Source organism: Crotalus tigris, unplaced genomic scaffold (assembly GCF_016545835.1).
Source record: "Crotalus tigris isolate CLP2741 ecotype Arizona unplaced genomic scaffold, ASM1654583v1 scf7180000021046.533783, whole genome shotgun sequence".
NCBI lineage: Eukaryota > Metazoa > Chordata > Lepidosauria > Squamata > Viperidae > Crotalus > Crotalus tigris.
The window spans coordinates 255786-282459 of NW_024098324.1; the positions used below are offsets into that span (position 1 = coordinate 255786).

The window sequence follows — 26674 nt, forward strand, 5'->3', positions numbered from 1 at the left end:
AATAAGTTTTCATAAGCCAGACTAAATCAGTTAAAGAACATACCTGCTGTTCAGCCTCTGGCACGTGATTATAATTACTAAAAAAAACCCTAGTATTTCAAACAAAATTTGAAAAGTTTTATAAACGCCTGTGGCACCGAGAAATAAAAATTAAGTAATAGGACTATTTTTGAAGATAAATGTGCTTGCAAACAAAACAATCCCTTTTGCCTACTGACTTCAATCCCTTTTCAGATGTGTGCAGAGTGGTTCAATTATGCAAAAATCTAATTGTTGTTCTGCATTACATTGGTTCCTGTTAACATGAAACATGTAAGTCACAAACATTTCAATAAGTTCAAACTGACACTGTCTCTTATTAGATCCTTGCTTAAGTTACTGGATATTTTTTAAAAATATTGCACATGCACACAATACCTACCTTCTAAAATGCAGATATGTTTTATGTCTCTGAACCATCATCTCATCCAATAGTTTAATGAATTTCTTCAAATTTTTGCTTTTGCCTTCTGCACTTTGGTATTTTTCTTTTGCTTCCTGAAGTTGTCTGTATATTTAAAAAGAGAAAAGAAAAATAAACATTAGTTTCAAACCAGTGTCAAAGCAACCTAGGAAAATTCTGAGGTAGAGAGATGCCTATAATCTGATACAGTCACCTACTGTCCATTTTAAGGAAGACTTTTCTGGATGGCTAGAAGACTATCCTGAACAATTTGGAATGACATTCCATGAAGAGGTGGGAAGAGAAATGATTGCCCCAAATTAAAATTTGGGGACCCCGATAGTGACTTTCAACGATAAAAAACAAATATTGCTTCATGGAACACAATATTAGTTTAAAAAAAGAAAGTTGTTCAAATTAGAAAATTAACACCAATTGTTGATTTTTACTATTTAATACTCGATAACAGGTAAAAATGATAATATAGCTCCAGATTCAGAAAACCCATTCTCCCTTCATTAATTGGTAACTGCATTTTTTGTCAAGAATTTCATAAACATTTTCAATGTTTTTATGATTTTATTTTCTAAAAATATTTTCCAGCTATATGAACTGGAATTCCTCTCAAAATATAAATCAATTTGGAAATAATAATTATTTTGAGACATTTACCTTTTAGGTCAGACAGAAAATTATGGAATATAACCTCTAATAAAAAAAGTTTTGACCCCTTTTTGGAGGCTAAATTGTGACTAGTCACTAAGCCAGAAAACACTGATGTAGGGTTCAGATGTCTCCTCCCTATTCACTTACCGTCACGTACAAAATTCATTTACACACTTGCACACACATTTACCTTATTATTTCTTCTCTATCTCCAGTACGTTCTCTTTCTGAATTTATTTTCTGTCTTAAACGATTCATTTCTGTATCAAGACTTTTGTAAGTCCTAGTTACTTCTATTCGCTCCGGATGGATCTTTGAAGCCTTTGCAATCATTTCCTAATAAATGTTAAAAATATGGCAAAAGATCGTTTTCATTGAGCTTTTGGATGAAAACAATGCAGTAATATAGAAAAAAAAATAAAGTGAAGTGAAAGTAAGTATAATAAATAAAAGGAACAGAAGGTTTAAAAAATTAAGAGCAAGTATAGGTGTGAAAGAAAAAAATACACAAAAACTGGATTCAATAAAATCTGAATAGCAATGGGCTGCATACTAACCCTCTGCACAAATCAAAAAGAAATGGGAAGCAATCCAGTAGCATAAAGCTGGAACAGAAGTATAGATTATTTATTATTTTAATATTTATTAAAAGTATTGACCTGCTCCTCATGTATACAAATGAAATTCCCCCATCCTTTATGATTTCCTAATAAAGGCTGGACTGCTGGATGCCTTGTCATGTCATACTGAAAAAGCCTATTTCAGGTTAATTATTTATACAGCTCCAGGGTTTTAAATTATGTTGCTCTAGTTTATTACTTAATGTTTAGTGTAACTTATTTAACTTATTATTTAAAATATTGAACCTTTAAACAATTCTTTAGAGCAGCGGCCCAAACCTTTTGGGCATCAGGGACCAGTTCTGCGGCGAGGGGTTTTTCCGCAGACCAGAGGGGGCGTGGTTTCACATGTTGCCTGCATCCCACAGATACCTGCATCCCACTTGTTTGCACAGCCTGGTTTCTGGCCAGTTGCAGCCCGGTGCCAGTCTACAAACTGGGGGTTGGGGACCCCTGCTTTAGAGTATTCAAAGTATTCACCACACAGACTCGCACAAACACAAACCCACACGCATACATACAGTTCTTTGGATTTGAAGCAAAAAGATACTGATATATCATTTGTCCCAACTTATTAAAGCAGTTACAGACAGGTGCTATATTCATACTCCCTCATAATCCAAAGCATCATTTTCTTCCAGATCTGAGGCACAGCACAAGTCTTAAATTATACAATTTAGCTTCAATGCCATGATATCTCTGAAACGTTTCAGAACTTTGCATGCTATATCAACCTAAACATCCATATAAAGGAGGACTTAAATATCTGACAACGCAAGCTAGAAGTTGTTGAAAATTTTACATTCTTTTTCTCCTACAAGCTTGCTTCCATCGTCTGGTAATATATACTTAATTGCCTTTGAATATTGACTTTCTATCTGTGTATTTCTGCACCTAATAACTAGAGAAATAATTACTCTGATTTCCCCTAGGGCTCAAAAAACTAAACTAGCAATTGTTATTAGCAATGGGTTTCATTGTTCATGGAAAATTATTTTGACTTTCTCAAGGCAATTTATAATTAAAATTGTTCCTCCTTAGTTATACCACCAGAAGAGCTTTTTCTAATCGAGAAATTCAGTTATACAAGAAATCTAGAATTGTTTTTCCTTGACAAACTGAACAACTTTGTTTCTCTCTCCTTTTCTGTATATTATATTGTACTGTCTATCTTTAGCACACTTCCCCTACCCTGTGAAATAGCAATTCTGTTGAAGAGGGAAAAAGACATGCCAGATTGGGCAACCAGCGACTTATCAAACGGAAGAAAGCCCCTGGAATTGCTATGAGAAAAACATTGTTTCAGAAAACTGCCTTCAAAAATGATGAAAACAAACTAGTTAGAGCAGTTCTTTACTCCTTAACAAGCTCTTTCGTGGGGGGGTGGGAAAGCATATCTATAAACAAATAAATAACGTTCCAATTTAAAATAGCACAAAGCACTGCCAAGATTGCCCATGATCTTAAGGACACAGCATAAGCAGTGCCTCGCTGGACTGAACCCCTGGCCCATCTAGTTCAGCAGCCTGTTCTTACTGTGGCCCACTAGAGGCCAATCAACTGCATAAGGAAGTCCATTACTCACACTGCCACCATAGTTAATAACCATCTTTATGTCCAGATTTAGAGAAGTTCCTGCATACTTGATATTGGAAAATATTGGAGGAAATGAGTCCTAGAAATATAGGTATTAAAAAAAATCAGGGACCGTTAGGCTATGTCAGTGTTTCCCAAACTTGACAATTTTAAGGCATGAGGACTTCAACTCCCAGAATTCCACAGCCAGCAACGCTGGCTGTGGAATTCTGGGAGTTGAAGTCCACATGCCTTAAAATTGTCAAGTTTGGGAATGTTAATTAAAATTCAACTCCACAGAAATACATGGTATATATTACAATAAGCAATACAGAATGTTACCTTTCTCTATGTTGCCATGTTACAATAGAGAATATTACCACCATTCCCATCATTTAGTAGGCAACAGTACTGCAAAGAAATCTGGCAATCGTGCTAGAAAGAAAGTAAATACCTCTAATTCTCTCTCTTTTGTATCTACATTATGTTTAAATGCTTTTATGGATTCCAAATGGAGTCTTTCTTTTTCTTCGTAATGTTTTAGATTGTTTTTACTTCTCTCCAGTTCATCATCTGCCTGATGTAAACCATCCTATCAGGAAAAAATAAAATACCAAAGATAAGTTAATTAGTTAATTAAATTTATATGAACCGCATATAAATGCACTGGTTGCAGGTTTGCTTCTGGGTGCCATTCAAGGTGTTTGTAATCACTTTTAAAGGCCTTCATGGCATGGGCCCAGGCTACTTGCAGGACCACTTCAACCCAATGGGGCTGGCCCACCCAACCCATGCCAGCCAGAGGAGGCATGCTGCAGGCCCAGTTGGTAAAGATATTCTGGTGGGCAGGTTGCTCCTGCCCTTTGGAACATTTTGTCTCCCAAAATGAGATCAGCTTCAACCCTCCTGAGCTTCCATAAGAGCCTAAAGACCTGGCTCTGCCAGTTGGCTTGGGGCTCCAATTGGGGGCGGGGGGGGGAGGAACGGCTTCACCTTGAAGGTGGTTGATAGACTAATAATAGATCCCACTTACTCCCTCCCTCCCTATCTTTTAGTTAGGGCTGAGTATTTATCTTTTATATTATCTAGTACGTATTGCATATAGGTTTTGTAATATTTTATCTTTTTAATATTGTAAACCTCCCAGCGCTACCTTGTGGTAAGATGGATGGTCAATAAATTTAATAAATAAAAATAAGAACAGGCCTATTTCACACTGCAAAGCAACTCTCGGCAGCTTACAATTAAAATCATAAAATATTAAATATTAAAAATATTAAGAACATTAGATACAGAAACAAAAAACCAAAGGCAGGATGGGTACGATGATAGGATCTTCCCTATTAGTCTACTAGCCACCTCCAGCATAGAGCGCCACCATAAGGTGCCCAAGCCAACCAGCAGCCCCAAGTTTTAATACCCTATCACAGTGATGGCGAACCTTTTAGAGACCGAGCGCCCAAACTGCAACCCAAAACCCATTTATTTATCGCCGGGTGCCAGGTGGGTGTGGCCCACTGGGTGGGCGTGGGTGGTCATGGCAGATTGGTGGGTGTGGCCAAGGTGGGCGTGATCACCTCAATGTTGCTCGTGGAGAGAGACACCTGTGGGGGCCGGGCAGGATTGGGGGAGATCCAGGGGGTCTCTGGCAGGTGGGGTAGTGGGCAGAATTCATGCTGCGGGGTGAGGCGAGGCAAGGCAAGGCAGGGCGGGGATGCCATTGTCACAAGGCAAGGTGAGACAGGGGCCAGTGAGCGCATGAGTGCTGGGATACATCCGGCAATGTGGGACCTCAGCAAGTTAGCGGGCAGCTGGTTGAAGAGGGATGGTTGCCATCTCCAGGGCATGGCGTGCGTGCCCACAGAGGGTTCTGAGTGCCGCCTCTGGCATGTGTGCCATAGGTTCGCCACCACTGGCCTATCAAAAGCCGAAAGGGGGAGGGCAGATTTCACCTTAGGTGGCAGGATATTCCACAGAATGGGGACCACAGCAAAAAAGGCTCTACCCCATAGATCTTGCCAGCCAAAACTCTTGACATACAAGGCTGCAGCATGCCCCTTCTGCCTGATCAAGTGGGGTGGGACAATAAGACTAACAGAGTTAGAAGGGACCTTGCAGATCTTCTAGCCCAACTCCATACCATTTCAGACAAATAGCTGTCCTCTCTCTTCTTAAAAACCTCCAGTGTTGTAGCACCCACAACTTCTGGAGGCAAGTTGTTCCTCTAATTAATTGTTCTCACTGTCAGGAAATTTCTCTTTAGTTCCATGTTGCTTCTTTCCTAGACAGTTTCCATCCATTGCTTCTAGTCCTGCCTTCTGATGCTTTGGAGAATAAGCTGACCCCTCTTCTTTCTGGCAGACCCTTAGATATTGGAATCCTGCTATCATATCACTCCTAGACTTCCTTTTCATTAAACTAGACATAACCCATTTCTAGACATTCATTCACTTGCTTCTTCTTCTAGTAACTTAGGAAGACATAATTCAAATCACATTGGGATGAGGCATGGGAGTCAGATAACCTGGTCCCGTGTCATGAAGGACTTTAAAGGTGATAACCAACAGCTTGAATTGGATCTTGGAAGCAATCAGGCCACGTGCAGCTTGCATAACAGCAGTGTTCCATGCACAAACCTAGGGCAGTGACGGCGAACCTTTTAGAGACCGAGTGCCCAAAAACTGGTCCCGCCTCTGCTCCACCCCCTGCCCCGCCCCCACCCTGCCTGCCCACAGGGCCACTCACCGCCTCCAGGGCCCGCTGCAGATTGCCCAGCAGCACAGCGGCCATGCCCTCTGCCCACGCCCTGCAGCATCAACTGCGCGGGATGGGCCATGATGGCAGAGTCTTGTCTTTGCTAACTAGCTGCCATGTCCTTGGCTGCACTGCTCCGCGTGGGTCACACTCGGGGGTAACTCTCCTCCAGGGAGGCTGCTCGTAAGGAGGGGGTCATGGGGGAGGCAAGGCTGGGGCAACGGCACGTGTGCCCACAGAGAGGGCTCCGAGTGCCACCTCTGGCATCCATGCCATAGGTTCACCACCACTGACCTAGGGTGATCAAAACTGTCTGCCCCACTGTATTTATTTTGTAGCTTCCAAATCCTCTTCAAGTATAGCCGCATATAGAACATGTGCTCTACATTATTATATAATATATTATACCTTAATATTATTGTACCAGTGATCCAAACTTAATGTCATGTTGAATTCAGGAGTTAAAATTGTGTATCATTTCGATATTAGAAAATAAAATTAGTAATCAATGCTACTACGAAATAACCATTTTTACTTTTTTGGTATCAGGTGCAACAAGCATAGTTTAATTCTGTTAAATCCAGAGTTAACTACACTTTCTTCTGTTGAGAAAAGAAACTGAAATCTTATACAAGCTCCATGGGAGAACAATTCTGAAGATTCAGTGGATGCACAGGTCAAAATAAAAATGTTTCTTTCCCCTGCTTGCCTTTTTTTCAAAATGTGTGATATGAAATATGAGATTAGTTTAAAGAACAATCATGCTAAGGGAGAACTATAGATTGTGCTGGCACTCCTATCCAAAATCTGCTCACTCAAGCTTTTACTAACTTCAGATTTTTTTTCAGGAAGTTCTGTATTCCTATTATTAGCTAACTAGCCGATCTCCTATTCTGTATTCAGATCAAATTGTAGAATATTATATCTATTATTCTTATTAATTATGTCTACTGTTTTGAATTTTCTGGTGCCTCAAGCACAGAAATAATTAAAATCATTTAAATGTGAACTAAAAGATAGAACTATTTGTTGTTTCAGTCTTGTTCATTCTGCCCATCATACTGAATGGTAATAATACTACCTTGATTGTAGCTGCTTCGTCTTGTACTTGATTAATTTTCTCTTTAATGGCTGCACATTTTTGTTCTTCTTCTTGTAAAAGACACTTCAGTTCCTCCATTTTTGCCTTTTGCTTATGTATTCGTTCCTTAACAGTTTCTATCTTCTGTTGATTATCATGAATTTCTTCTTCCTGATATAAAATAATCCATTAAAAAATCAATTTGTATTACTAGTCATAAAATTGAGTTTGTCTGACAACCCAAGAATAGCAAGGAGACTATAGACTAGATCATATTGTAAGAATTTTAACACTATTAGCTTTAATATAACACAAGCTTTTGTAGAGGTCAGCTTCCCCAAAGTATTATAAGGCAAAAATTAGGTTTATCCCAATGTGTTAAAGATAATCGCTATCAATTTAATCATCTATCAAGACGATCTATTCTCCATTACATTTCAGATTTGCTATTTCCACAAGGAAGTGGTGCTATTTTTTTTTTTATCCAAAGCATTGGAAACATACAACTAACTTAATATTGTTAAAATTTCCCCAATTACTTTGGAAGAGAATATCTGAAAATATTCCATATGCAAACAATGCGTGTCTATTTTTGAAGTGAAATGCTATAAAATATGCAATTATTGAGTAGCTTTTAGGACAGAATCAAATCCAATATAGAGAAATGCTCTCTGACTATGGCACTATTCACCACAGATATAAAAATTTATTCACTAATTACACTACAAATAATCCTTGCTTAGGGACTGCCTCAGACAACAACTATTTGTAGTTACAAAACTGCTGAAAAAGTAACTTTTCAACCAACATTTATGTAGAATCTCTCTCAGTCACATGTTCATCATTACAGTCAATTAACATGTTGTGCTTTGTAATATCATAAACAGTGGCAATCGCGTGATTTTCCATTTAGTGACTTCATTTAACAACCAAGTTATTGGTCCCAATTGCAGTCACTAAATGAGGACTATCTGTAGTACAATATTTACAGTCCAAGTTCTAAAGATTCATAATTTCTGCAAACATTCATTCACTTATTTCTTCTTCTAATAACTGACAAAGATGCAATGCAAATCAGCAAATAAAACCAATTTCTCAGAAGTAATGAGATCCTCCACTGTAGGAATTACTCTCAGTCTTCAGTAGTTACATCACGGTGTACCAAATAAAGATAGGAAGTGTTTAAACAGTTCTTACTAATGTAGAGATGACCACTGATTCTTCTACATTTTCAAGGTCTGTAATTTCGGAGTTTGTCTTTCTCATTGCTATCTGTAACCGAAATGAAAACAAATGTTAAAAAAATCAAGATAACGGCTAAGCTATGAAGAGTGGTTAAGAGTGCCAGATTCAAATTACAATGAGTATAAAAAAGAAAACTACTCTTCTATAATAGATTCACATCCCATCCTTCCAGGTGATATATATATAGCATCCTCTCCTCTTAGTTTTCTTCACATTCATAATCCTGTGAGCTAGATTGGGTTGAAAACGAAGGAATGGCCCGGTGAGTTTCTGTGGCTGAGGATGAGCTAGAGCCTAGATCTCCCCTTTCTTAATACACCTTAACCACCACACCACAGAGAGCCTCAATTATTAGAACTGGTTTCATCCTAATATATTCTACAATAAAGATTATTAACTAGCCAAGCTATGTCAAGTGTTGGAGCGGTTTCTGCTGACTTTTCAGCCAGAGAGACTGACAAAAAAAGCCCTTGAAAAACATGATATTGTGAGATGTACTTGTCAACCTCAGATGAATGTTGCAATTCTCTAGGACAGGGGTGGGCAACCTTGGCTCTTTTATGACTCGTAGATTTCAACTCCCAGAATTCCTGAGCCAGCACAGCTGGCTCAGGAATTCTGGGAATTGAAGTCCACGAGTCATAAAAGAGCCAAGGTTGCCTATCCCTGCTCTAGGATAACAGATCAGGGGTCACAAGACCCACCTGTGTCAGCTGACTCAGGAAATCTGCTTGGCCTACTGTAGTAAATACCAGGATAAGAGTTAATTTCCAATAGAGGTCGCTCACTATATTCTTACCTGCAGTTCTTTTTTGTGCTTATGATGATCAGTAAGGTATTGCTTGTTCTGTCTTATATCAATTTCAATAGAATGTATTCGTTGTTGTATTGCCAAGAGATGAGTTTTTGTTTTTTCAACTTCTCTCTCCAAATTTCTTAAAGATATACAGAATTAATCACAGCAACTCCTTAGCTAGAAACCTATTTTTACAAGAAGCTGAAGAAACTGACATAAATTACTTAGATGAATACTGGATTCATCAGCCTGAACTGTCCTTTTTTGTTAAAAATAACTGAGCATTGATTTAACTGTGCTCTTAAATTGACACTGATAAAATAAAAGTCATTTTATGTATATACCACAGAAAATATTTAATTAGGACCCGTCCAGCAGAAGCAGGGAGCAGTCGATTGGACTTGGTTGAAGAGAAAGACTTGCAAGCAATACAGACAACACTTTAAAGTTCACTGTCCAGGTTTATTTTCTTTTATACCTTTATTTTCCACGTCTGTATGTGTACATATAAACAAACACACATATTTTCTATTAATTAGTTTGCAATAATAGATTACCCAGAGACACAATTTAAGTAACAGCAAAAAGCAAAAGCAAAAAAGAGTAGAACTAATGCAAAAAGAATGATTATCGGTTATTCTAACCTTATGTCTGCTTCTACATCTCTGCTGAGAAATTTAGACCCTCTATTTTCAGAAGAATAGTATCTTTCCTCAAACACCTGATCACCATCAGCAGTAAAAGCTTCTTTACAATTTTTGGGAGGTTTGCTGTGCTGCATAACTCTTCGAGCTTCATAATTACTCTAAGAAAAAAATAAAGCGCACAATCTATTTACAACTAAACCTGCAATGTTTACAACTCAGGGAGATTTAAAACAGAAGGGTCTGAAAACTTTTTAAATGTGGCTATCACTACAACCGCCTTTTAAAATATCCAGATGAATATCAATAGGCTTATCCCAATACTGTAACTCTTCTTATTAGATTTATCTTTATGCAAGAATTATTTCAAGAAAGAACTCAATTCTCTCAAAATCATGGGTATACTCCCTTGACAGCCATCAGATAATCTGCCTTAAATCTAATCTGATTTTAATTTCTTCACTGTCACAACTGATAAAACGTGCAAATCTTTCTTTTATATCTTGTTATCATTTCCTTTAAGTTCCAATACTCATTCTCTCTTACGGTATATAATAGCAAAAACGACTTGATAAACATCTGAACATGATTTGGTACAAAATACAAACAGCATGCATTTAATTAGTAGTCTGTCTACTCCTAAATAAAATGAATTACCACAAAAATACCATGCTAACATTCTGTATGCATTACCAGTATGAAAGTGAATTCTTACTTTAATCAGCAGGACAGTCTCTATGCTCCTCATGTCAATTAAGCAATTGGCTACTACTGTATTGTCAATGTCTAATGCCGTCAAAACTGTTGGGTAGTCAGGATGAAAAACAGCCCTACAAAAAGTTAAAACAGCAGGGTACATTTTTGTAACAAATGATATTAGGGATTAACTTTTATATCCAGTGAGTCTGTTCCACAAACAGAAGTTATCTTGGGCTTAGGGGAAATTTTGAGTGATGGGCAAAGGAACAAGAAACATTTCTACCCTCAAACAAAACATGGTGGCTTACGGGTTTTGTCATGAGGAATAAAATATGCATTTATGACCGACATCATTCAGAATTTTTCACTGTTCTGACTGCTACAATTGGGTTATAGTTTTATGAGTTTTAACTGGAAAAAAATGAAAGCAATTCCGAATGGCAAATAGCAAATTGGAGAAGAATTGGTTTAGAAATGAAAGGATAATTCTAGAGTAGAACAGTTTAGAAGAAAGCAGCAGTTAAACACATTGCTGGAAAAAAAGATTACTGCATACCATTCTCCTAAATTTTCAGAGAATTCCTCAAACTTTGAGAACAAAGAAACATGTATCCTCTGAATATTTTCAGAGGATACATGTTTCCTCCTTTTCATTAACAGAGGCTAATACTGGGTCTGTATATAAAAGAGCATATACTGGATATAAATTATGTATTCTATTAAAAGGCCTCAAAAACAGGAGAACAGTGTGTTCACATATAATATGTCAAGAACTGTTATCAGTATGCCACTGTGAACCACTATAATGAGCTAAAGGTAACAGAAGCAAATTTCATATTTATTGATGCAAATCTCAGAAGTTACTTACAAACTAATTATATGCAAAGTTATTCCAAAATATCTCTCAGTGAGTTTATTTCCTAGTATACAAATTACTATCGAGCTTTAATTAAAACAATATTATACAAATTACATCAGACAACTGGGAATAAAGGAATTGATTTTAATAAAGTCTGATTTAGAAATTAGATTTTAAAACAAAAGACTCAGACGTACTTACCTGGACTTTACATCATAAACACTGTTCTGAAAACGAATAACAATAATCGGAGGTCGAAAACCAGCCTGGCAGCATTTGGACATCAATGCCTGTAATACTCTTTCGTCTTTATGATTGTCACAACAAAACGCAAGAAGCAAGTTTTTTAAACAAGCTTCAACGGCCACTGTAAGCTCAGGATCTTTCAGATGAATAAAAGAACCTAAATGTAAGAATTAAATCTCAGTACATATTGTCAAAATAAGTTCTTTCAGTTGTTCAGTACAGGATTGCTGTTTTCCCGTTGCAGGCACCCGTGTGGTAGTGTAAGCACAATGCTGTTTCCATGACAGCACTTTTTTTTTTTTTTAGTTAAGCAGAAGATTCAATATATTTGTGGGTTTAAATCTGTCAATGCCCATTTTCCCCAAATATGACATTTTGATAAAGGTCTCTGATTATATTCAAACTGCTTATAGTTACCAACATATAAAGTAAAAGTCAAGTATTCCTCTTCTGATATCTGAGTAGAATCATATATTTATTTTTGCAATAAAATATAGAACCCTACATTCTTGTTATATTTTTGTCATGCTATACAAGAAAAAATATGTAGCTGCCAACGTAGCATGAGTTTTGAATTCTCACCGCAACAACTTCTGTAATTATAGTTTTAGCTCACAAAAATAAACACAACTCTACATATTGAAAAAATCCCATAAACTGACTACAAGGCTGAATGAGGAATGACTCTTCACAATCAAGAAGAGGCCAATTCTATGTACATAAAACAAGCTGGATAATGCTGAAAGCTTTTATAATTCAAATTATGTATGGATTGCTTGTCTGTGATTTACTTCAGATTCTTGCTTTGTAAATACACAACTCCTCAGTTCACATACCAAACACAAAATACATTGTATTATTGTAATATTTCTTACAAGAAAAAAGAGTGTCGAGGGATGGTTTGCCTTATATCACAAGATAAGAAACATGGTTATACACATACATATAATGGCAATACTGCATTTATCCTTCAGTTTGAGAACATCAAAGTTGCAACTCAATACTTTAATCTATGAGTCAAAGTTTTCATTATTTGATTACATGGAGAAGAACTCTTAACAGATTACCTAACGGTCCTACTGGTTTGTATGTAAACTGTGCTTGAGCATCAGCTGCATTAATTGCTTCACAAAGGTCTGGCATATATGATCCAAATCTTTTCATACGATTGGTTTTACTCTCCTTTAATTGTCTTAGCTGTTGCTGTTGAGAATCTACTTTTTTTTTCACTTCGTTTTCTTCCTTTCTAAACAAAAAACAAAAAACAACCATCTATTTCTCTTTGAGAAAACATTTCGTATGTAGCTTGATTTTTTTTCTTAGCTAAACTTTTAATTCAAGATTCCAAAATTATGGTACACATATAATTTATGGTGCATAGTAAATTTGGGTACTTATGAACATATGCTCAGCCTACGAATTTATTTTTAGAAGTAGAATGATGTTTATTGTTTTAGCCACAAACGTACTTTCTTTTTCTATTCAAATTTATAAAAAAAAATAAGGTGGGATACAAACAACAACTAAATCATTCAGTAGTGATCCGCAGTTGGAGGTTAGAAGTTGTCACTGTGTACAAAAAAATAATTCAAAGTTCTACAAATGCATCTGCTCTGCTTTCATGCTTACACAAAAGGGAAAGTGTTTTGACTTTGTAAAAGACGTGACTTACTTCTTCAAAAAGACGGGTGACTTTCCTTCTCACAGAAAAATAGTACAGAATGAAAATGATTTATGCCACTTCCCAGAATTAACCTAGACAAAGATTTCTATGCACATTTCCTCTCATGCCAATATTGACTACTACTTGCAGGTGCTTTTATCCATAGGGGAAGCATGCAGGTGAATGGAGAAGACAAACAAGACATTGTGATTCATTTTTAACTTTCTTTACTAGATTTATTGTATATATCTTATTATTTATTCAGGAGTTCAAAGTGGGTTACATATTGTTCCTTCTTATTTTTTCCCACAACAGTATTCTCTATGAGATAGAGTGGTCTCTGAAAGACAACGACTGAGCTAAGTTTCCCATAACTACTACCAATAGCAGTAGCACTTAAACTTATATATCACTCCATTGTGCTTTACATCACTTGCTGAGCAGTTTATGTCAGCCCCCAACAATCTGGGTCCTTATTTTACCGACCTGGGAAAGATGGAAGGCTGTATCAACCCTGAGCCAGTCTGCATCGAACTCCTGGCAGTGGGCAGAGTCAGCCTGCAACACTTGACAAAGTAGACCACAACCTGCTGCTTAGTAAGCTAAAAAAAGGTGGAATAGACAACAACACCATCAGATGGATCTGTAGCTAGCTGACAAATCATACTCAATGGTACTACATCCACATGGAGAGAAGTAAGTAGTGGGGTACCACAAGGTTCCGTCTTAGGCCCAGTACTCTTCAATAACTTCATCAATGACTTAGAAGAGGGAATAGAAGAAAAACTCATCAAATTTGCAGATGACACTGAACTGGCAGTAATAGCCAACATCCCAGAAGACAAGCTCAGGATCCAAAAAGATCTTGACAAACTTGAAGAATGGGCCCTATCCAACAAAATGAATTTTAATTTAAAAGCAAAGTTTTACATTAAGGAAGGAAAAATCAAAGGCACAAGTACAGATTAGGCGAGACCTGGCTCAAAAACAGTAACTGAGAGGGACCTTGGAGTCCTAATGGATGATCACTTGACTATGAGCCAGCAGTATGTAGCAGCAGTCAAAAAAGCTAATACAATCCTGGGTTGTATAAACAGAGGCATAGAATCAAGATCACGCGAAGTATTAGTACCGCTTTATAAAACCTTAGTAAGAGCACACCTGGAATACTGCAACCAGTTTTGGTCACCGTATCACAAAAAAGATGTTGAGACTTTGGAAAAAATTCAAAGAGCAACTAAGATGATCAAAGGCCTGGAGACTAAAACATATGAAGAATGGCTGCAGAACTTGAGTTTGGCTAGTCTAAAGAAAAGAAGAAATAGTGGTGACATGATAGCAGTATTCCAGTATTTGAGGGGCTGCCACAAAGAAGAGGGGGTCAAATTATTCTCCAAAGCACCAGAGGGTAAGACAAGAAACAATGAATGGAAACTGATCAAGGAGAGAAGCAACCTGGAATTAAGGAGAAACTTTTTAACAATGACAATTAACCAGTGGAACAGCTTGTCTTCAGAAATTGTGATCACTCCATCATTGGAGGTTTTTAAGAAGAGACTAGACAGTCACTTGTCTAAAATGGTATAGGTCAGGGATAGGCAACCTTGGCTCTTTTATGACTCGTGGAATTCAACTCACAGAATCCCTGAGCCAGCATGGTATAGGTTCTCCTGCTTGAGCAGCGGGCTGGACTAGAAGACCTCCAAGGTCCCTTCCAGCTCTGTTCTATTCTATTCTGTTCTGTTCCGTTCTGACAACTGTGCCATCATGTAAAGAGCGGGCTAGAATATGTGTCTCCCACTTTCTGATCCAACATTTTAACCACCAAATCTAATAAACAATCAAGCCACACTGATTACCTAATAAGCTTACCTAAGTCGAGTAAAATCCTCATCGTATGAATGTAGAGCCTGTTGAAATTGTGTTATCTGCTGACCAACTGATTGATCTTGATCCTGTAATGTCTTTAGCTTTTCTTTCAAATGGTCTACTGTTTTTTGTTTTTCCACCTTTTCAGGCTCTGAAATCTGTTCAGCACTGCAACATTGCACAATTCACAGATTATTTTGTTCAAGTGCTAATTTGGTAAAATACTTTGAATTATAAAAAAAACAGTAACAAATATCAATGTTTTATCTACATTTCAAGTTATGCAGTTACATTTTAAAACAAGGTAATTTAACAAAAATACAGGTTTAATGCTTATACAGTATGACACAACCAATGGCTAAAATGAGTCTCATGACTCTTTTTTTGTTGCATATGTTTAAAGGGCAGTTTAAATGCATGGAATTAGATAGATAGATAGATAGATAGATAGATAGATAGATAGATAGATAGATAGATAGATAGATAGATAGATAGATAGATAGATGTTATTGAAAGAGGAATCACTCTCCCTATCTCACCTATCTTGAAATCTGTTTTTGAATAGAGCAGATCTGGAAGGGTAAAGTGAAAAATGGAGAAGGGGAGAAATATCTGCTTTGCTGATAGATATAATTCCATCACCAGCAGAATATTCATTAAAGATCTGATTATTTTTCTTTATATTAAATATTTCAAATATTTCATTCTTTTTCTAATACAGAACATAATTAGAAAAAAAAAGAATTATTACCTATTTTTTAGTTCTTCGATTTTTTTGTAAAGTTGTTCGTGATCTTTTAACAAACGCTTCAGTTCAGCTTGAGACCTATTATGTGCTGCCTGGACAAGAAAAACAGGTCTGTGTTAAAAATAGCTTGAACATAATCACAGTACAAACTGACCCACAATTCAAATAGAGGAAAGGTCCTACAAATCCTTTCTTGAACTTATATTCCTCTGGGCCATACGTGTTTTTAATTTTTCTAATCCATGTTTGCTTCCACATCAATAGTGACAAAATCCACACATAAGATTTCACAAAATATAAGCATCTAAGATTACATTATGACGAGGCAGCATTCAGCACTTTAAGACTGTGGATGAAAATTCAAACCTCTGCATCATTGTGTCCTTTTCTTTTTGCCTGCACTTCTGTTTTCAAAGCCATACATGATGGTTCCAGAGTTTGAGCTTCTTCAGTTATCTTCTCTAGCTTCTCTTGCATAGTTCTATGTTTAACTGCTGCTGCATCAACTTCATTCTAAAAAACAAATGTCAGAAAAGTGTAGAGAACAATGACACAAACATGTTATTGATATTCAAATCCATCTGAAAATAATGAGATAATTTAACATGGTTACGTTCTTTGGAATGCTATAAGATGACAATATTTTGAAAAATGCAATTTCAGTTGTATCTTGCTTTCCAATATATTTTAGACCTATTTCACTTACCATGAATATTGGAATATGAATATTATAGCTGAACCAAGTATAAACAGCAGTTATCTTAACATATGAGTATTTTTATCTTTGAGCCCGCATTACACAGAGAAAGTAGTAGTCTACCATTGGTGCTTCTGGCAATCAATCAAACTGAAATTTATAATTTGCTAAATTTGGTGAAATATTCTATGCACCTATACTTCTGTTCTTAATCTGATCAATTAAACAGTGTTTTCTGTCTATTGTGCTTAGGTATCTACATCAAAAGTATCCTACACAGGGTTTAAATATAGCTCTGCTTCCAGAAGGAACACACTTTGATATTTATTTAGAAGTAAATATTCGTCTCAATTTGGTTTTTTTATAAACCAAGTGATCAGATATTTAAATGCCACAATGCACAAACCACAAAACCTGTTTCCCATAGCTTTTTATTATTCAAATAACAAGAGAGAATCTTTTTACAGATGCTATATAAAGGAACTCAAATTAAGGAAAGATCTAGATATTCACTTCTTCAATCATCTATGTGCAAAAAATTCATTTTATTTATAAAAGTATTAATCCATAATTAGCTTTTATTTAATTAGATTTTCAACATAAATCAATAGTAAGAATATTTGTGTAATTCTATGTATAACAGTTGTTCTTAATTTTTTGTAGTCTTCTAGATCATAACCTGAAAACTTCCATTTTTCTGAGGTGACAAATTAGGACAATATAGAGGCAATTCTATGAATTTTGGCAATTTCTAATAATCTTTTAAAAATTAATTTTAATATTTCAAATGAACCAACCATTTCATGGCAAGCTTTACAACATACCTGCCATTCTTTCACTCGCTTAGTGAATTTATCAGTTTTTGCTTCTTGGGCAGTAACCTCAACTCTGATTGCTTTTATTTCTTTTTCAGTGTCTCGTACCTAAAATATAAATTCAATATCAAAATCATTTATGAAATATTACAATCAATCATTACAATACATGCAATACAATACAATCATTAACCATATTGCAGATGATAAGCAATTACCATCGCCCAAGCTATTTGACGCTGCAATTCCTGTAGCTCATTCTGCATTTCACTCAAAGCAGCAATGCTTCTGTAACGTTCCTCCTTCTCCAAATATTGTTTTCTAAGTTCTTCAAGAAACTGCAAGAAAATATAAAAAGATAGCAGGAGAAATACAATAATTTCTGTATGTGTTCCACTGACTGAAAAGTTCAGTAGACTGAAGGTAAAGCATGAGCATTATAAGCTTTTCCAAGAAATTAAAAAATTCAGATAGTAACAATGTGCCCAGTTAAGACTTTTAAGGATCCTTTCGTAGTGATCATACATACTATGAGATTGATTATGTACTGTGGACTTCCTCCATGTGTCTGTACTCCGCTAATTGTTTGGCTATAGTCAAACTTGTTTGAAGTTATAGTTTCTAAAAATCCCTTTAAAAAATTCTATTTTAACATAATGAGAAACTGGAGCTTAACTAACCAGAAAAAAAATTGTCAAAAAGTAAAACTGAAAGAAAAGGGCAACCATGCAGAAGCCAGTTCAACAGCTAACTGAACTATGATGGGTACATTGAACCAGTCAGTTATTAAAGAATACATTACTAACTAGTTGAGTTTTACTAACATTTCAAAAAGTAAAAATGCATTTATTTAACCTTTACTAGTATATCATTGCTGCAAACTATAATATTAGAAGTAGTTTTCTAATACCTCTCCTCCTTGTTCAACTTGATCATATGTTCTTTGTTTAGTTTCCATGATATATGAATAATCTTCTTTCATCTGCTCCAGTTGAGTTGCTTTCATAAAAAACTCAAGAAACATAAAAATCATGTTTTAATAGAGCAAGAATTATGAATGCAATTTTTTCACAGTTCAACAAAGCTGCCTTTACCACTCCCCAGACCAACACATGCAACTATCCATATATTCCTCTAATGCTCTTCATGCTACTCAAAATTAAGAATGGATGGCAGACACTGGTTTTCCATTCTTCAAACATTCATATTTTTTTCTGTACAAACCTGGTTCACACTGTATATATTGTAAGTCATACCACATGATGGCTTTATTACCTTGTATTTGTCACCTTCATTTTTAGACTGTAAGAACTGTTTGCTCATTTCCTGGGTGAGTACAGAGACAGGATTATCTACCTGCAACAAAATAAACATATTTTATTTTATTTTGTAAAAAAACATAAATAGTCAGCTACCTAACATTCAACTATTATTTTCTATATCTATACCTACACCACCTTGCCATAATTACAATGATCCAGGTTATTTTTAAACTTCTAATGAAAACATATTACTATAAATCCCTTTATTATATTTATATTAAGTATTTAAAGTTTTTCTAGATTTATGAACTGATCATTCACAGGATTTTTATTTATTTAATTCAATTATAAATTCCACATGCTATACAATTCAGATTACCAATGGGACGGTAAAAATGTATATACAGTGCTGCTCAGTACAGAATGGAATTGCAGTTACCTGGATATTAAAATGATCCAGAATTGCAGTAAGTTCTTCTTTCTTGGAAGAAATTAAGACTCCTAAGTATAAGACAGAATAACTATAAGTATCATTATAAATATTATTGTAGAGCCTTTTAATAGAACAGACTTTCTAAGAATGTACCCACTTAAGAAAAATATTGTCTGAGCTTCACTATGTAATTTAAACAAAAGGCAAATAGGACCAAATGTGTCATGAAGCTCGGATATGGTTTTGTCAATGTGTCTGTATTGCTAATGGCAGCATTTATTGGAAGTTGATGGGGAAAAGAGTCTCTTTAATTAATCCTGTAATTCTATGAGATTTTTACCTGCTACTTTATGATGGATACCAGTGTAACATTCACATAATCCATCATCCCAGTAATTCTGTAAACATTTATCATGTTTAAATTGCAGAAACACACAAGGAGTTAGAACAGAACACGAATGTGAAAACATTTGTTAGCATTTTGATCATCAGTAAGTAAAATTGTATCTACAGGTAGTCCTAAACTTACGACCATAATGGAGTCTGCCCATGAAGATCGCAAATGATGGATGTTAAGGGAGACAGCCTCGCTTAACGACCCTCACTCCCTGCTCTCCCTGATGCGACCATTAGATGAACATATGGGTTAACCAGAGCACAGGGTGTCTCAGGGATATAGGAAGCCCTGGAAGGTCTAGCCCAGACCTAGGCCCACCTGCCTCGGGTTTCCCCCAACTCAAGGCACCCTGTGCTCTGCTTCTTGACCCTTGTGATCCCCGCTCCCATCCCAGTCACTCAGCCACCCTGAGAAGTGGGGAGCTATTGAAGCTTGTAGGCCAAAGCCTACTTCCCAGCTAGCTCCCAAGGCAGACTAAAGACAGGCAGCAGAAGCTACTGGGACATGAGACTCTTATAATTTGTACCATACATGTAATTAATTAAAATGAATGGAAGGGGTACTTCATATATTGAACTTAAAACATACAGGAAACATTACTGAAAAAAGGTAAAGAACAACACACAAGCTCAGCTTTTTAAAGTTTAGTACAAGTAGTTCTCTTAAATGACAGTAACTGGGACAGAAACTTCCATCGCTAAGAGATTATAAAGCTTGATCTCACATGACTACATCACTTAGCAACAATGATTCCAGGGGTCCTCACTGCTGTTTTTAAGTGAAATTTGTGGGTCATTAAGCAAGGACCTCTCACGATTGTGACTTGCAACTTCCATGCCAGCTTCCAACAAGTAAAGTCAATGGGGAAGTTGGCTAGAAGTTGCAACTCCAAGCAGTTCCCAAGCAACCAGAGGATTGGTGAACACGAGTGTGAGCGGGCTGGGGATGGGCGCTTTGGTATTATCCCATACTCTGTAGCAGGGCTCTTGGGGAGAAAAAATGTGGTAGTGACTTGCAACCTTCCCTGCTGGCTTCTCCACTGACAATGCTTGTGGGAAATCTGCGGGAGAAAGTGGCAAATGGCTATCACATGACTATGAAATGCTGTAACAGTAGCGTGAGCCAGTTGCCAAGTGCTTGGATCAAGATCACGTGACCGAGGGAGTAATGCAATGCCCAGGGTCGCTGAACAAGTGATTGTTAACTAACATCTATCTGTACAACTTAACTATTTTTTCCTAAAGGTACATACATTTTCAAAATTGAAAGTGAAATATAAACAAACCTGTACTGCTTTTTAGCTTATAACTACGATGTCCTTCCGAGGTTATGTGCTGATTTATAGTAATACAGTCACCATATTGCTCTGGTTTAAATGCATCTTCACCTCGATTTCGCAGAGTTATTGAAACATCTGCAGAACTGAAGCACAAAATGATTTGTCACTGAGAGGCTTCTTGTTTATAATCACAGTACTTTAAGTGATCACAACATTGTTTTCAACAGCTGCACTGATCTTAATTTAGAAAGGTTATATATCTAGAGCAGAGGTCTCCAACCTTTCTGGGCTCACAGACCGGAGGGAAGGAGAGCAGCTTCAAAATTGGTGCATATGCGCCCACACACAAAGGCCACACACACTGGTGCATCACTAGCGGCCCCACTCACATGTGGCATGCGCTGGTGCCGTGTGCATGCATGAATGGCCGCAAACTCCCCATGGCGGCTAGCGGCCTGTTCACGCATGTGCTAACAGGCCGGGCAACGCACCCGCGCTAGTGGCCCATTCATGCATGCGCAAATGGGCCATGGACACTCATCCCATGCTAGTGTCCCCGTTTCCGCCTGCACACATGCGCAAACAGGGCCACAGGCGCTAGCACGAGTGGGAAGAAATGTGCACCCAAGTGTGCATGCACTGGCCAGCCATTTCTGCGGCGCACTGGCCAAGAACCCGCAGCGCAATCCTGGGCCGCGGCTCATAGGTAAGGAAACCCTGATCTACAGCTTTAAGAGGCAACCAACAGATCCCTGCTCATCAATTGCATGTTTGAGCCTGGTTCCCATCTTTTAACTCAGCTCAAGCATCCACCTGAATATCAGTCATATAAATGAAAGCAAAACAGAGAAAGAAGCACAAAGGCAACTAACTGCAAGGCAGGTGAAGAATGGCTCATATGACTGCAGAACTCACCACTCGAATACTGAAGTTAAAAGTAAAATAAGATGCTTTTCTTAACAGTTTGTACCTACATATGGATAGAATAGCCAGTTTACTTACCTGCAGAAGAGTAAGCAGGTGTTAAATATCAAAAGAGCTGAGCATGGCAATTTCAAAAGACAATACTGGCATACGAAATACAAAAGACTGAGTATTTATAGCAACACAATACACATTGCAATACCCTAAAGGACACAGCCAATGCTATAATAGCTCTGGTGGACTGAATCCAGAGCATATCTCAGCTGAAAATTTTGCCAGCCAGTAACAGAAGCCGGAGTAGATTAACCGGAAAAAAGCTGTGGAGAATAGCTTCCCCTATCCATTCTCTCACATCATTGAATCCTGAATTGAAGGAAGCAATCTAAACTTTTTTTCAGATCGCTGAAATGCTTGCAGAATCTAAAAACAAACTAAAGAAGCAAGGAGAAGTGTGCTAATGCCTCCTCCTCTCATGCATTTCTCCACATGGAGAAACTAACTGCCTGCAGTGGAGATTAATTTTGTCCCAGGGAATTTAGGATCCCACAATTAAGAACAGGGGATATAGCTATTAATTACAAAATAATATTGAGTTTCTGAGGAATACAACTTTAGAATACAGCGTCATCTAGAGCAAATTCCTGCTCTAGAATTACAAATTCAAATTAAATCATTCCCAGCAAGTAGCTATCCAGTCTTTGGTTGAAAACATTCATCAGAGGAACCTTCCACCATCCTAGGTAACTGGTTCCATTTTCCAACTGATCACATTTAAGGCATCTTTCCCAACATTAAATAGGAATTTTCTTTCCTATTTTAAGCTTATTCTATGCCCTAAATAGAATAGTGTTCTAATGAGATCCAGAATCAAGCAACAATTAATCAGGAGGAAAGTACATGTCCTCCCTTCAATAGTAGCACTAAAGGTAATCTCCATTTTTTCCAAGCCTGGAACTTAAGCTTCTCATACCCTCAGTTGGCTAGTGCTCGCAATAGCGGAGACAGTAAGGTCTTTCCTTTACCAAAATCTTTCTATGGCCTCAAAATAAATAATTAAATTTTATTTATGTGATCATTACATATTTATACTGTGCAGCTCACTTAAGAGACTCTAGATCAGACATGTCAAACTCGCGACGCCATTGCCAGCACTGGGGTGGGCGTGGCTTCCGGATGATGCGTCTGGCCCATGGGCCGGGAGTTTGACACCCCTGCTCTAGATGTTCCTTCCCCATACCTGGCACTGCAAATCAGCCTAAAAAATGACTGTTTTTAGCTAAAAGACCAGAGATCCTTCCCCACACTTAGTACTGCTCTTGCTGAAATTCACTAACCTCTGTCCATCTTTCACAAATACTTTCAAGGACGATCCTCGGTTTGTCACTGTGGCTTTTCCTCCAAGGCCTACAATCAGGGCAGTTAGCACAGCGCTTTTCCCACCTGAAGAAAGCAATAAATATAACTTAATCCAACAGTGACACAACTGCTACACAGAGACCTTTTTTTTCTTTTAAACAGAAACTTGTCGTTAGCCCTCACCCTCAATCTTTCATCCAGCTCATTCCCCTTACTAAAAAAGAAGCTTCTCAAACAAGCCATTAAGAAAAACAGGAGGAGGAGGAGAGACTTTAGAAAAAATGTAGGCTAATGAAGGGAGAGAATGACTACAGCTAAAATACTTGATTTAGTAACAAAATGACTAAGGCTGAAAACACACTGCTATGGTAAGGACTCTTCCTCCAGCACAATCTAAAACAATAGTGGGTATTATCCATTGTTCCATTTTCTTAGTAACTCAGGACAATCCCTGAAGCCAAGGGCAGAAGTAGGAGTGCTAGCAGGGAAAATTAAATATCTTTCAGTCTCAGAAATAATTAAGCTTGCGCATCATCCAAATATCCTTTAGGCAATCCATGCCAACAGCAGCTCTAGTGCTCTCAGGAAAATCAAACTGGTTGCTCAGTAGCTGAAATAATCATTGGGGTAAGTGGTAGGATGATGCAAAGACAGTAAGATACAAACTTCAATATGGTGGAGGGTACAAGATTCTACTATGGTACCTCCTCCACGTACTTGCTTCAGTTAGCTGATCTTCTCATGACTTACCTTCAACCACAAAGGTACTGAAGGAAAAGTGCTATGACTGCTACAAGCAACCTCTAATACAAACATCCATTTCACTTCACTTCACTTCAGACACCCGATCCAGTCCAAGATAGAATGTGCATATCTTACCTTTCCTTCACTATGAACAATGGGGGAGTATAAGATTAAAAGGACACCTGCTAATGTAGCTACCAACACCTCCACGATGCATGAACAAGGCATAGTTGAGTTTTGCTTTATCTGAAGGTGATGACCACGACTGATTGGGCAGAAGAGTGTTGTGACATGTTGAACAGCTCTGGCTGTTAAAAACCTAATCATGATTTCATAGTTGTCACGAACAATGACACTAATGTTGCAAAGGCACATCAGGTACAACTATCAGCATCAGCCGTATTGCCCATAAACTACACCTGGTTGGGCAGGATAGTTTTGGTCTGGAAAGAGCAGCACCAAAATCAGAATAGAGTTGGAAGGGACCTTGGAGGTCTGCTAGTCCAACCTCCTGCTCAAGCAGGAGATCTTATACCATTCCAGACAAGTGGCTGTCCAGTCTCTTCTTAAAAATCTCCAGTGATGGAGTACCCACAATCTTTGAAGGCAAGCCATTTCACTGGTCAATTGTTCTGTCAGGATTTTTTCCCCCTTAGTTCTTTTCTTCATTAGTTTCTATCCATTGTTTCTTGTCTTGCTTTCTGGTGCTCTGGAAAAGAGACTGGTCCCTTTTTCTTTCTGGCAGCCCCTCAAATATTGCAACACTGCTATCATGTCACCCTTAGTCCTTCTTTTCGTTAGACTAGACAAACACAATTCCTGCAACCATTCCTTATATGTTTTATCCTCCAGCCCTCTAATCATCTTTGCTGCTCTTTTCTGCACTCTTTCCAGAGTCTTAACATCTTTTTATAATATGGTGACCAAAACTGGATGCAGTATTCTAAGTGTGGTGCTACCAAATCTTTATAAAATGGTATTAGTACTTCATTCAATTCAGTTGAGTGGGTTGCCAGAGGTATCCTTATGGACAACTGCCACAAGGCTTCTGGCTATATTTCCTTTGAGGTCTTAAGGGAAGGCTAATATTAGACCTCAACCAGGTAGCCTCCCACCAATTTGAACAGCTTATCTTGCCCAATGTCCCTATCCAGTGGAGCTCTGACTACCCACTATTCAAACAACCTGCAATTGTAGATACATGACATCACAAGTCAACTGACCTTGGAATGCCATGACCATTAGAGTTTAGATTTATTACCATTTCCTGCCTTTGAACTGTTCTTTTTTGATCATAGAGATGGTTATGCTGAACTAGGTTCTGCCCTTGGTTCTTTTCTTACAAATGACTTTGAATAAAGTATAGAAAACCATGGAGATTCTCAATCATTCAGGTCATGGTTGTCAAAAGGCTACTAGACTTTATTTTTTTTTCCTTGAAAACATTTCACTTCCTCAGAACTGAACTTCAAGAAGCTTCTTCAGAACTGAAGAAGCTTCTTGAATGAGAAGCGAAAGTTTTCAAGGGGAAAAATCCAAGAAAGCTCAGTTGCCTTTTAAAAAGCCCCTTTGGAATAAAATATAGATTTCAGATTCTCGACTTGTATACTAGTTGAAAACTTGAGTGATGGGTAAATATTTGTACTTGCAAGTCTGTATGATTCATGAGTGAAAGAAGCATGTCTATAATGGCAATCGCTCCACTTCTTGGCTGCTTAAAGAACATGGAGGTCGCATTCAGGAAAAAGGGTCTGGGCCATCCACTAAATCTCTACTCTCACATCTGCAGTCAAGGCTCTGCTTAACATTGTTTTCTGTTTTATATGAAGGAACCAAAGGAAAACAAGGCAACAGATCTGCTCCTGATCTTGGTAACCAATGGCAAAATTTGATCAGGCATACACATTCAAAGATGTGTATTTTGGGACTTCATTCACAAGTATTAGTTAATTGTGAGGTTATAAATTCAGAGTGGTAGTACAGAGTTGGATTGTCTAGCTATGTATGCACTCTTTCCAGGCTCTTGTGTTAAGATGATTGGAACTTCAGGATGAAACTGAAGGTTTTTTTTATTATTTTCAATGACATGTTACAAGCTTCACATTAGTAAGATACAAAAGCATGCACAGAATACCAACCTATAGGCTAAAAAAAAAATCCCTACAAAATAATATTTTCAAGATGATTTGGTTGAGCTCTGGTTCTTCAACTTGTTGATACGGGGTTTTCAATTTGTTTGAAAATGATAAAGACTCTTTGGTGAGTTTCCTATGTCTTTGCAATCTATGCATGCACTTATGGCTTGGTTGTGACTTGTTGATATTGAGTTTAAAAAGTTGAAAAGATAATCTGGGACAATTTGGCTGCTGGCTGTATACAAACAAGCAACTCTTCTCTTTCTCTCTCTCTTTCTCCTTCTCTCTCATTCACTCTCTTTCTCCTGTTGTAATGAACATTCATGCTACTGATGCAATTCAGTAATACAAACTTTTTCCCAGTTATGTATCTATATATAAAGTGTTAAAGAAACACATAACAACGAAGTTAAATATATAACTTTTGTAGAATCTTGCATGAAATGACCTACTGACTGAAGAAAGCTGATGAAAAGTTTAGCTATTGGTCCTATCCATTGGCTCTAGCATTTCAAGGTAAGGACAGTTATTTGTTCTTTTGTCAGTTATAGCTACCAGTTTCAATTGCTCCCTATATGGATTTCTCTCCGCTTTTTAAAATATTCCCCCCTTCATCAATCTTTCCAGTAGTTGGCAGATTGATAGCAGTCATATGCACTGTCTTTTCAACTATTCTTGTTGCCCTTAAATCATGTGTGTCCAACCTGCAGCCCAACGACTACATG

At 37.3% G+C, this 26674-nt stretch overlaps 1 protein-coding gene across 4 annotated transcripts in view; it reads right to left on the bottom strand.

The window, feature by feature from the left end:
• SMC6 (structural maintenance of chromosomes 6) overlaps nucleotides 1-26674 on the bottom strand; it is a 42851-nt gene that overhangs the window by 11113 nt on the left and 5064 nt on the right. For all 4 annotated transcript variants that reach the window (XR_005559863.1, XM_039369317.1, XM_039369315.1 and 1 more), the window contains 20 exons: nucleotides 23049-23154; nucleotides 20797-20933; nucleotides 19121-19182; nucleotides 18695-18775; nucleotides 18330-18431; nucleotides 17638-17757; nucleotides 17429-17527; nucleotides 16274-16420; nucleotides 15911-15999; nucleotides 15163-15327; nucleotides 12695-12873; nucleotides 11583-11784; nucleotides 10539-10653; nucleotides 9824-9984; nucleotides 9183-9318; nucleotides 8336-8410; nucleotides 7139-7309; nucleotides 3758-3895; nucleotides 1299-1444; nucleotides 422-547 (listed from right to left, as the gene is read on the bottom strand). Coding sequence is in view for 3 of the 4 variants with exons in the window: in XM_039369317.1 (XP_039225251.1) it covers nucleotides 422-547; nucleotides 1299-1444; nucleotides 3758-3895; nucleotides 7139-7309; nucleotides 8336-8410; nucleotides 9183-9318; nucleotides 9824-9984; nucleotides 10539-10653; nucleotides 11583-11784; nucleotides 12695-12873; nucleotides 15163-15327; nucleotides 15911-15999; nucleotides 16274-16420; nucleotides 17429-17527; nucleotides 17638-17757; nucleotides 18330-18431; nucleotides 18695-18775; nucleotides 19121-19182; nucleotides 20797-20933; nucleotides 23049-23154 (2557 nt within the window). In the remaining variant the exon portion in view is untranslated. The remainder of the gene's footprint in view (nucleotides 1-421; nucleotides 548-1298; nucleotides 1445-3757; nucleotides 3896-7138; nucleotides 7310-8335; nucleotides 8411-9182; nucleotides 9319-9823; nucleotides 9985-10538; nucleotides 10654-11582; nucleotides 11785-12694; nucleotides 12874-15162; nucleotides 15328-15910; nucleotides 16000-16273; nucleotides 16421-17428; nucleotides 17528-17637; nucleotides 17758-18329; nucleotides 18432-18694; nucleotides 18776-19120; nucleotides 19183-20796; nucleotides 20934-23048; nucleotides 23155-26674) is intronic.